The following is a 12,811-nucleotide window of genomic DNA, read 5'->3' on the forward strand; positions in this document are numbered from 1 at the left end:
CAAAAGCCATGTAAATTGATGTGTGTAAATTTGTTGTGTGCGTGTGTGTGTGTGTGTGTGTGTGTGTGCATGCATGTATGAGAGAGAGACAAATATATGTATAAACGGGTATTGTACTTGTGAAAATATGTAAGTGTCGGGTCAGCAAAGAGAGTCTGGTTATGATTTTCCATTCTTTGAAGATCTGTGTGTGTGTGTAATGTGTGCACGTGCAAGTGTGCTGGAGAAGGGTAGGGGCTGGGGTTGGAAAGAAGGCGTCCCTCTAGCGGTCCCTCCCCAGCCCTGCCCCTTCACATAGAGAAGTGTCTTGTAGCAGGTCCCAAAACTGGAAACTCATTCAGTCTCTTTTGAATGGAGTGTCTTTAACACAACAGTGGAGGACTTAACTCTTCAGCAACGAAAATATGAGAGCCCTGCATCTGGTTTTTGTTGGTGCCTTCCTGAGTGTACTGCTCTGCCTCCCCAGCCCTGGTCATGGAGGTAAGTGCCACTGCAAATCCCTCTTTTAGTGTCCTGGTTCTCCCCTTCTGCTCCCATCTGTCAGAGATCCACAGGAAAAGATCAGATCACCATCTCTGTCTGAGGCTTCCCCTCTGCATAAATCAAACCATGGCGGGCTGACAAGTTAATCCCTCAAAACAAACCCAGTATCAACGTTATCCTTTACAGATGCTGCACTGGGCTACAAACTTTCTAAGTAACTCCACATCAGATCTTCAGTTGTCTTCCTTTTACTGCTGTTTATTCATTCTCACGGGACACATGTCACTCACTGTTGTAAAACCTTTTTATTCTTCGATGAAACTCAATACACTGAGGAAAAGATGAGCAATGGTCTGACCACTTGTCCAAAGGCTGGGGCAACATCTGTCGGTTTCTCCTCCAGCGCATTTTTTCTTCTTTTTTTTTCTTTTTTTTTTTTTGCTTTCCAGTCTGTGGTGAGCTGAATGAGTGAGCACATTTACCTTGGGAATGTTTGCATTGAAAGCGTGTTGCCAAAAGGCAGGAGGTAGAGAAGTTGAAGCCCTCTTAGCTGAGGTCCTGCTGCCGGCAGCAATGAATGGCTCTTTCAGAGGGGAAGTGCACAGTGGCGGGCAGAGCCGCTCCTTATCCACCCAGAGAGAAGAGAGATGAAAGTAGCAGTGAGAGAGAGAGGTGCTAGTAAACGAGTGAGAGAGGCAGTGTGTGCGTGTACAGGAGGCAGCCGCTTGATGGCCAAAGGACTATACAATGGTCCCATAGAGTAAAGAGGTACAGATATACTTTCTCACTATGATGAGCCAGTTTAGTCCTGCTGGATGCAAGTGCAGTTTGTGTGAGATGCAGAGTGCTGTGTGTCTTGAAACCCCCTGTCTTCAAACAGCTTAAATAACTCACATTGCCACAAAGTTGTACACATGGCAAGTTGGCATGTTCAGCCTTGGACTTGAGCAGCTGTTGGGCCCATTGTTTTCCCCCTGCTGTCAGATCTTCAAACCCTCGCTGAAAATTCCACTCCAATTAAGTCTGGACAAATGTCTCCATTGGCAGCTAAAGTGAAAAAGTGTCCCTTGATCTGCACGTAGGAGTATTGCTTTGTTTTGGTGGCACAGAGTCAAAGCTCGGCCGGGGAGCTGGACTCAGTTCTCCGGCACTGTGATCTGTTCACGGCAAGCATGAGAAGAGTCATCTGCCTTTCTGTTTGCTCATTTCTAGATAAACCCCGCTGACGGGCGTGACAGTGACCCCTCTGCTGAAGAATTAGCTTTACACTGAGCAAACAGTGCTGTCTGAGTACAGAAAAATATTATTTGCTGGTGATTTATAGAAGCCTTTTGCATCACTGTAATTTATGTCTTCATTTAGATATAAAGTACACATTCACTTGTTGGTGTTATAGTTACAGTAGCTTTGCAGTTCTCCACATATTTAAGATGAAATTTTCCTTTGATTGAAAATGTGGCAGAATATAACACAAAAACTGCACCAGGGAACAATTTCTCCTCATCTAATTTTCTGCTGGCACAATCCTCTGTGCCTCAGTGTGAACAGCACTCACCCACTGACCCTAGAGAACTAAATGCTAATGTTGACCAGATGTACCAAGTCACTGATTAGATTTTGGCCCCCTCTGCTCTACAAAATGCCTGCCACAAGCTGTTGGGGGATTCTTCCATGGGCATCCTAGAAGCCTTACAGAAGGTTTCATTTCTTCCCAGTGTTTAAGTCTTCAGATGTCACGGGACATGCACGCATGCACAGTGTCCAGATGCTTTGGTGTTTTTGAAGTCGTTTGCACCTTTCTATTGGGGATGCCCACACTGAAGTGGTAGACTTGTAGTCGCTTTTATTGCAGTTCTCCAAGTCCAGAGAAATGTAATCACTTCTGCCACAACAGCAGAAGCAAGCAGCACAGTGAGACTTCCACTATCATAACATTTTATATGAGCTTTCTTCAGTGGTGCAATATCCCATTTTCCAATTGAGTCTTATGCTGCTGTTTTTCATCCACTTAAATTGCTGTGAAAAAGTATTTGCTCTGTTTCTGATTTTTTGATTTAATGTCACACTTACCAGAAATCACCCCAGATGTTTTAATAGTACACATGTGACATGTGAATAATGCAAAAATGCAGTTTTTAAAAGATGATTTTATTTATTAAGGCAGGAAAAAAGTCTTTCACATAACTCTGGAGGAATTCTGTCCCAGTCTTCTTTGCAGAATGTGTTTAATTCAGCCACATTGGATGTCTTTTGAGCATAAACTACCTGTTTAAGGTCATGCTAAAGCATCTCGATTGGATTTAAGTCGTGACTCTGACTAGGCCACTCCAAAACCTTCATTTTGTATTGCAAGCTACTAACTTGCTGGTGTGTTTCGGATCATTGTCCTGCTGAATAACCCAAATGAGAGTGCGCTTGAGCTTCATGGCACAAACTGATGGCCGGATATTCTTTACTTCAGGATTTGTGAATAGAAAGCAGAATTCATGGTTCCATCAATTACAGCAAGTCATCCAGGTCCTGAAGCAGCAAAGCAACCCCAGACAATCACACTACCACCACTATATTTGACTGTTACTATTATCTGAATTCTATTAAATAGTGTGTTAGTTTAAAACCAGAAGTATTTTGGGAAATGTGGGAAATTGTGTCCTCTTTGGTCAGCAGTGTATTTTTTGCCTAGGAATACTCCCACATATGCCATTTTTGCCCAGTCACCTTGTTGATTTATGAATCATGAACTCTGACCTTAACTGTGAGGCCAGTGGCAAGTAATGTCTGCAGTTCTAATACAAATTCCTGCAACAAAAGTGATATTTTTTTGGACACACAGCCAGAAAATCTGTAGTACTCTGCATTCATTCGTTATGAGAGCACTTTTTTCATATCTAGAGATACTCGCTTTATCATGGTTGTGTCTGAAATTGGACTTGACGTGTTCCTGTTCTGAGTCTTTAAAACACCCTGCAGCTCTGTATCTGTTCAGCAGCCATTAAAGCTGCCCTTTAACCAAAGTTTGGAAAAATTGGACGGGTAGTTATTTCCAAATCATAAATAGCTCCCTAGTGCATACAAGTTGTTTGGTTGTCCTGGTAATAGAGTTTTTCCTCATTTTTCTGTCTGTTGATAAGTACACAAAGTTTGATGTTCCTAAGGAAGTCACATCTACTGCCACTGTTGGCTGTTATTTACTTAATGACTGATTTCCTTTTTTCTTGCAAATCTTTCTAAAGTAAGTATCTTGTTTGTTGTCTTGTTTTGCTTTCTGAAAATCCATTTATGAGATGTAGGCATTGCTAAAATACAGATATGAACAGACAAGCCCCTGCTGGCAGAACAAATGCTGCTGTGCAAAATGCTGCCAATGAATATGTTATGAAATACATATCATCTATCATCGCAAAAGCACTGTTTGAATTCCCATATACCTAATTGAGGAAGCTTTTCCTAAATTGCTCAGATAACACACATTAAGAGAACATCTACTACAAACAATATCAAATATTTTATGCACATTTGTAAGTGTTTCAGAAATGTCTTTCTGCTGAATGTGTTTGCATTTTCAATTGCAAAGCTTAACGAAGGGATTTGCATCCCAAGACTGCATATGAGCCAGCTATCTCCCCATGGGTATAATGTTACTATGGTAACAAGAAAAAAAATAAATATGGAATTTGCCTTGGCTTTGTGAAGTGTCCGTATACAAGGCCTCCACGTGTTCCTTGAGAGTTGGCAGAGAAAACGGTGTGACTACAAGTGTCTGCACAGAAGATTAATAAGTCCAATATTTGTGCTGGGAAATTGATGAGATTAGCCTTTATTCCAGGTTGTACTGGTCCCGCAGACATGGTTCGTGACCCTTCCCTCAACTTTTAGTCTAAACACAACGTAAAGCTAAGATAGGATAGAAATGTAGCTTTTGGAGTAGATCTAAACAAAAAAAATCTGTGTTTATAAAAGGAGGGAAGAATGCACGGCTCCTCATCTGCCTTTTCTCTCTGGAGGGAGGACCAGGTGCTTGTAGCTCCCAGTGAAATACTTTTGTATTAAAACTGAGCATCTTATATCCCTGTTAGTGCTGTTCGTACACTATCATAACAATGCTGGGTTCAACATCGCAACTGACTAATCACGTCCTCTGAGCTTTGAGTTAGCATTAGCCAAGAAGTTAGCTAATGCCATGAAAAGCTATCACAAGCAAACCAACATAAGTAACCTAAATATGGCTAAAAGCAAAGCTAAGTTGGTAATATATATGTTGTTTTGCATAACTTAATAAAGAAAACTCTAGAAATGCTTACCATTTGTTCCAAATGAGAGTTTTGTATGAAGAAAACCTTTTTTTTCTCTTTTGCACCACAGTGCAGGACAACGGCATCACAACATGACTTGTCAGTTTCATGTTGATCCTAGTGGACCAACATGAGACACACCATAACTGATAACTGATAACAGCACAGTCTATACACATTATCAGCATATTAATCTATGCACACCTATTCATTTCTGCATATTTTAATGTAAATGTATCCACTTACAAAAGGATGAGAGAAACTGCAACTGTGCTACAAATCTTTTATGAATCATCATTTTCATTGCTTTTCATTTCATAAGCAAGCTACTTTCCACTAACACATTTACAGTTTAAATTGACCAGCTAAAATCTGTAATTTGAAAGTCATGCTGCTCTGGCATAGAAGGAGATGAGCCACTGCACGGTTGAAACATCTGAGGAGCATTATGCTTGCCAGGCACTCTCAAAGAGTAGGAAAATCCCATTAGCTCCATATCTGGTGTCTCTGTTTTTTTTGTTTGTTTGTTTGTTTGTTTGTTTGTTTGTTTCATAACAGATAAACAGGCTGCAACACATGACGTCTCGATGGATGTAGCACTCCTTCTTCTGTACAGTATCTTTCATAGCATCACTTCACTGCTATGTAGTGCACTATAGGGGAAATTCACAGTCAAGATATAGAAGACTTATGCACTTTCATAGTAAATTGGTGGACAGTTCAGACACAGCCATGCTTTATTTTCCAAGACAATATGAGATATAATCTGCTTCAAAGCACAATAATACAAATCCCCTCATTGAGGAGAAAGCAGGGTTTTGGGGGTTTTTTTGTATCTTAACATTTGCCTTAAAGAAAACAAAAAAACCCTCAACTCTGATTGCTTATGCACTGCAGAAGAAATGCATTTCATCAAAAACTTAAGTGCACTATATGAGTGGCCCTTGTACTTGAGACAACATTCTGCTCACTGCCAAGCTCCTTCTTTAATGCTTCATGGAAATGAGACCCTTATTTCATCTCGAAGCATGGACGACTATCAATATTGATAATGTTTCTCGTATGATATAACCTTCCTCACTTCTGCCTGCCTGATGTTTCATCCTGCCACTTTCAGAGAGAAAGTTTCAGTGAGTCATGGTTTATTAACTGTTTTTTTTTTTTTTTTTTTTTTTTTTTGGATTCTGGCCTGAGGCAAACATCATTGCGAGAATCCAAAGTTAGCTGTATAGGCAACCTGCCTTACCCTGCTCCTTTCCTTTCTATAGCTTCATCTTGTTACTACAGGTAGAATTTTATATTTGACCTGCAGCTACAGAATGAGCAGCATGTCTGTTCAGTGATTACAGTGGCGGGCCAATAATAGAGTTTTTTAGAGGTTTGATTGCTGTAAAAGCAATAACTTCTGTCAAGTTGTCCTTGAGCAAGACACTGGTGCTCATTCACAACGTGCTGCTGTGGTCAGATAAGCAAGTCAGCTACAAGCAAGAAATGTAAAGTACAAAAGGCCTTAGAACAGTTGGGCTTGCTGACCACCTTATCCTTTTTTTCACCTCAGCAGCACAGCCGCAGCCAATTTACAAGGTGTTTTCATAGTTTCCATCATTTGCATTAGCTAGCGGGATCCCAAGAATTTGGATGACCTTGAAGCACCTACCTTGGAGCCCCAGATGGTCAGCGTCTTAGTGCATATGCTTCTAAAATACCATATGATAATAAAAATATAATTGATAATGGGGCCGTGAGAGCATCTGGAGTTACATTTTTGACAGTCCTAGTTTGAGCTCGGCTTGTGTAATGCAAATCCTTCTGTTCCTGTCATAGGTCTTGACAGGAAAGATTACTACATTGACAAAAAAAAAACGAGCCATATGTAACTAAATCTGAGTAACAGAGTAATCATAACATAGGATGAAGATATCAAGTTTACCAAGCTGTCTTTTATGCAGCTGTAGATGTGCTGAAGTATGAGAGAAATTCTGACATTGAGGCATTCAGTGTCTTCAAAAGCACACGTGATAAAGCACATATCATAGCTCACTTTATTCTCAGTGTGATGCAAGAACCCTGAAAAACAAAACATACAAATGCATGTCCCTTGCCTTGAGGACTCTGTACTCGTCTGGCAGATGATCTTTCCAACATTGTTCTCTTTGAGATTGCTGGCTGTCATTGGAAGGCCGCTCAGATTATTTTTTAGGGCTATGATCTGCTCAGAGCAGGCAGACAGCCCACACACAGAAGTCATTTAGCTAGGGGTGTGTGCACAAAAGAGTTTCTGTGCATAAACACAGGCCCAGATTTTGTCCCTAGGTAGAAGTTCAGAAGCTATTCCAGCAGGGCTTCCTGTGCTGTTTTAACCCCTTTCAAGGCAATCAGATGAGTTGGTGGTACGGTTGAGTAACGGAGATTCTGTAACCAGATTTCAGGTCTGTAGGTGACAATTTGGAATTTCAGATTGTTACAATTACCTCGTCGCCATGCAATTTTAGGCAATTCTTACCTACAGCAGCAACAGCACGGAGTTATAGCTGCGCCGGCGAGGGAGGAAAATAGCTGACATTTATCAAAACACCACACTGTACGAAAAATGTGACCAATAATTTGTTTTTTTCTCTAAAACCATGGCAAAAAAAAAAAATAGTGAATGAATACCACCGGCAGACATGACTGAGAAAAAATATTATTTTAAATGGCTTGAGAGAGATCTTGGCGGTGGAGCTGTAGGCAAAGGGTAAAAAGTTTGCAATAATTATCAAACATCACATGCTAAAACATATATTTTCCTTTTAAATCTGTCCAAGGTTATTGATGGAATATATAATTACACTCGTTGCAACATAATGTGTTGTATTTACATGCTGTTGCCATGCTTTGTCATTTGCTTAGATTACTACAGGTTATATGTTTGTGTGGTAATCTAGCCACACATACAGTAATGTCCAGATTTGAAACACCTTGAGACACTGAAACTGAGAAACACCTGCAGATTTGATGCATGTAGAAAGTGTAAATTTTTATTTCTATTTGAAATGGATGAGATTTTCAATGCAAGTATTTATATGAAAATGCCCAAGTTTGTGGCCAAACTCCTAAAAATAGTTACACACAGCTTTTTAAGGTGGCAGCAGGTAGATTGTTCCGGGTCCTTGTGGATTTAAGCTGTCAGAGTGCCTTCTGTCTCCTCAGGCTAATTCAAAAATATTAAGACCAGGGCTCTTTAGAGTCCAAACCATCTGCTGAAGTACTTGTTTTTCTTCTTGTCACTGAAGATACTTTTTGTGTTTACACCAGTGTTGGTGCTACGAATGTAAAAAGCAAAACTTAAGGTTCAGTCTGTCAAAGGAACTGAAACTTTGTTATGAGCGTTGTTAATGAACCAGCATGTTAGACACACCCTATAATACATTTTTGGCATAGGAGCAGGCAACCTTACACTGTAAAGCCCCCCCCCACCCCAAAAAAAAGAACAAAAACCCACAAAACTAAACAAAACAGCAATAATTCGATAATTTTATGCACATTATGATACCTGTAGGACAGCAATGGGGCCAAAATCTGTGTGGGACATTTACATTCACAGTGTGTTATGACCCTGAGAATGATGGACTTGTATTCTTAGCTGGCTGCACCAAATGAACTGTGTTTATTTTTGATAAGAGCTGTCGGGGAGTTTAGTGCCCAAAGTGAGAACTCTAGAGAAAATTCTCATCATCACAGAACGGCCAAGTTTTCAATAAGCAGGAATTATGCATGACCAGATGTCTCGATATGAGCCGCCTCTATGGGGTTTTCTTGTTTTGTTTGGGGGTTTTTTTTTTTTTTTTTGAGGACAGTCTATTTTATCATTTGAATAAAGAAGAATCCATTCTGTTCTGGCTGCCATTGTTTCCTTTATCAATTGAAAATACTTGGAAAAGGGGGAGGGGAAAAGGATTAACTAAATTTCTTCTCATTCCAAAGACCTTTTGTGGAATCACTCATTCCCTCTAAATCAGTTTTCAAAATCCTTCTTCTTTGTTTGTCTTGGTGATCATCTCATCAGATGTTGTTTTCTTTTTAATGATCATATGACGTAAATTATGTCTGTGTTTTTATTGGGGAACAGTGCCTTCTTTGTTGAACACTGCACTGTATGTTACTCACATGTCCTGGAATCAGACAAACGTTGCCAGTAGGGTAACAAAAGGCAAGCACAGGCGCTGGAAAAGCGGCATGAATCATGGGAAAAATGTTTCCAGTGTTGAGCTGATTCATATGAGGACATGTTGGGAAAAGCCTGAGGTTTCCACTGCAACATCTGGAGCTTGCTTGGTCAGTTAGGAGCGAGGCAAAGCTGGAGGCTTTAATCAGACTGTCCCACTGATTTCGCGTACCGAATATAGACAAAACATCTGTGGTGGAAGAATGTCAATTAGCCAAGTTTTGAAGTATTCTCAGGGTTGCTTGTTGCTTTTTGCTTGAAACAGATGTACAGACTGGGTTGTTATCAGGAGCCATTATTAATCTCCCGGCAACCCTCCAACTTCTTGAAAAGGAAGTTTTGTATACAGTCAGGCAAACAAAATACATCAAATGCTGTACAGCAAATGAAAAAAGAGGGCAATATATTATATGTCGAACTGCACATTTCTCAAGTTTAATTGTTTTGTTCACACTGTTCCTTAGAGAAATGAGCTTGCTATTTTTAAGTGAATCAGTGGTAGTGTGCAGATGAATATGACTCACTGTTTTAAATATAGAGAAATCCACTTCAACTGTGGGGACTCCCTCCAGCCCAGAGAGTGTATGACTCACAAGCACAAGGCTGCAGTGGTTAATCATGAGACATCAGACTCCAAACTAATAGTTTTTGTGCTTCTAATTAGTCGTCCACTCCTAGTTGTTATTAGCCTTTGCTCCAGGACGGCAAGACGAGGTGCTGCAGTACGAGAACCTCCAGGGACAAACAGCATAGTTCTGCTTGGCGCATTTGGTGACTGACAGAGTTTAGAGTTTTTCCTGCAAACTCCTTAGATGTAACGTGGGAAATTCTCCAAAAATTTAACACAGATGTGGTTTTTTTTCCACATGCATGATTTTCAGCGATGAAATCCCCCTTTTTATCCAAATAGCTAGTCTCCTGCTCTATCATTCCAAAAACACGGCAGCGGGGGGCTGCGGTTAGGACAGCCACTTTTCACAGCATGCAGACCAGCGCCAGCTCTCATCCTGTTGAACATCTTCATCAACACCACAGAGGGACCTGAGTAATTTGAAGCCAGGTGGCCTCATTACAAGCTGGGTTCATACAGAATCGAGGGGGGTGGGGATAGCACCAGCCCTGGGATCTGGCATTCTGGAAAAGCATGGCCTAGTTAAATATAGCTAGACAGTAGCGCCAAGCAAGAGCATGTTGCTTCACACTAGGCTGACGAAAGAGACAAGGGAGGGAGGGAGGAAAAAGGGGATCCAGGGTGGGGATTTTGGCTGTGTGTGTGAGAGAAAGTGTTTATGTGTCTTTTCTTTATGCATTGTGGCTCACACAGATCCCAGTGTTGAGGGGCCAGGGCAAATGTCGTCATTGCATTGGTTACGAAGGCTTAAAATAACCAGAGGAAATAATGTGTCCCATGAAGTTTAGTTTGACTGACTGTCTGCAGTAGCATGAAGCAGAGAACAGCTACACAGAGGAGCTGAAACACACGTCACTGCTTTGCCAAGTTACACAAGCTCCTTGTGCAGTTATGTGTTGAATCTTTCACACAGTGATGGCAAAACAGATTCTCAAAACTTGCTGTAAAAAAGTATTTGCTCCCTTCCTGATTTCTTATTTATTTGCAAATTTGTCACACTTACATGATTCAGGACATTCAGGAAAATTCAGTTTTTCATGAATCATGAATTAACTGTGATTAATCATATTCACTAGCCATGCCCTGGCCCGATGACTGACAGACCTGCAGCATCAAAAAATCGCTTAAATACAACCTGTCCGACAAAATGAAGCAGGCTAAAAGACTTCAAAAAGCAACACATCATGCCACGATCTAAAGAAACAACAAAGAAGCAAAGTCATCACATCTATCCAGCTGGAAAGGGTTACAAACCCATTTTTAAGGATTTGGGACTCCAGATTTAAGTCCTCTGGTACTCTCCACCATTTGACCTTAGAACTGAAGAAGCTTCTCATATGAGAGGTGAAACGTCTTCAAGCAACTTAAAGATGTCAGACACTTTTCTTTCCAAGCTTCTTAGACTACGATGACCTGGATGACTGAGAATCTTCACAGACATACAGTGAGAATACATATAACATACAGGAGAAAACCAAAATTCCTCCAAGAGCGCATCAACAACTCAACCAGGAGGTCACAAAAGAACCCAGAACAACATCTAAAGAACTGCAGGCCTCACTTGTCTAAGTTAAGGTCAGAGTTCATGAATCAGCAACAAGACATAGCCTTGGCAAAAATGGCATCCATGCAAGAGTTGAGGCATCCACTGCTAACCAAAAAGAAAACAAAGGCTCATCTCACATTTGCCAAGAAACCTCTTGATGATGGGAAAATATTCTGTTATTAGCTGGGCTTGATCTGATGGCAACAATATTGGCTTTCCCATGTCTATAAAGCTCTTTAGAGGTTGCTTGTTCGCTGTATTTGTTTTGGAAGCATCTTCACTTAGTGGCTTAAAACCTTTGCAGCGTTTTCTACATGAACGCGACCAACACACTCATAAAACACATATCATTTCGACCCATTGCATTACATTACCCGATATCATCACTAAGCATGTATTCCCGTTTTAACACATTATTAACATGTCATCAAAGGGGAGGGAGACCAAGCTCAAAAACAAGAATAAGCTTTATTAAAAACAACTAGAAGAAGTAAATATATATTGCCCTTTAACTTCTCATTAGAAGAAAAGAAGATGAGAGAAACAAATCGGGACTCTGAGCAATTGACAGCAGCAGCCAGATGCATTGAAGTCAACAAATAATCAGCCAAACCAAAAATGCAGATGACAAGGAAGGATCACTGTGATCCAAGAACAACCTGTTTTTTGTGGCTAGTTACGCAGTCTGATGTACTATATTGAGTCCGACCAGGGCCATTGGATAGTCCCCCTGGGAATGTGAAGATACAGAAAAAGGGAAGCTGACCATGTGTGACCCCAGAGCATCCTGTCCTCTAACAGCCAAAAACACATTCCTAAGCTTCTCTTCAGAGCAACTCTTCATTGTACTTTACCACACAGGAGATACTTCAGATATCTGAAACGTTATTGAGTTTGGTTTAGATTTGGGTAGCTGGATTGTCACCACATGTTTACTCGTAGTAAATTGCTGGGTTTCTTTCTGCAACATTGTACAGTCTTTAAGCTACAATGCAAAGTAACCTGAGAAGTGGTGCTATATAAATATGACTGAAGAGAACTGAATTCCTATGTTCTCACAATTGCTGCTTTCTTTTTATGGTCTTCTGATGGGGAAGGTTAAGGTTTAAATTATGCAGGTAAAAGAATGTTTCCACTTGATTTCATAAAGCTAACCAATGATATATATATAACCCATTTTAAGTATGAAAATCTCCTAGAAATGTGGTCCAATCCTTGCTGAATACTCCCCAGAGGCTGTATAGAGAATTTGCAGTGAAAGAGAGAACATTTGCTACACATAAGGGAACCAATAACTGCTGGATAGCAATTAGCTCAAGGCCAGCCTAATGGGGGGAAAACTGAACTTGTTTTTCTGTCTTCCTGCTTTTTAATGCACACAAATATATTTTTTTTTAAATTACCAAGCTTATAGTACTTCTTTGCCCTTTGCCCTCCAAGTAAACTCAAAAACTAATCTTGTAGATATATGGAAAGGCAAAATGGTCAAGTAAACAAACTGTGTTATATAAACAGATGGCCATTTAGTCAAAGCAGGCTGGAGGGAAGCTTTGGAGTGTAGTTTAAGACTGTAGCTCCTACTAACTTTGAAAACGATTAGATCTTTTAAATGTTGAACTAACACTTTGGGTCAGTGGTTTCCATCTGTGGATGTC

The 12,811-nt window shown here is 40.4% G+C and overlaps 1 protein-coding gene across 1 annotated transcript in view; it reads left to right on the forward strand.

Annotated features, from left to right (window-relative positions):
- Positions 1-341: 341 nt before the first annotated feature.
- cspg4 (chondroitin sulfate proteoglycan 4) overlaps positions 342-12,811 on the forward strand; it is a 75,217-nt gene continuing 62,747 nt past the window's right edge. The window contains exon 1 of the mRNA XM_039615821.1: positions 342-480. Coding sequence (XP_039471755.1) covers positions 405-480 — 76 coding nt within the window. The 5' untranslated portion in view covers positions 342-404. The remainder of the gene's footprint in view (positions 481-12,811) is intronic.

This window comes from Oreochromis aureus, linkage group 7 (assembly GCF_013358895.1).
Source record: "Oreochromis aureus strain Israel breed Guangdong linkage group 7, ZZ_aureus, whole genome shotgun sequence".
Lineage (NCBI taxonomy): Eukaryota > Metazoa > Chordata > Actinopteri > Cichliformes > Cichlidae > Oreochromis > Oreochromis aureus.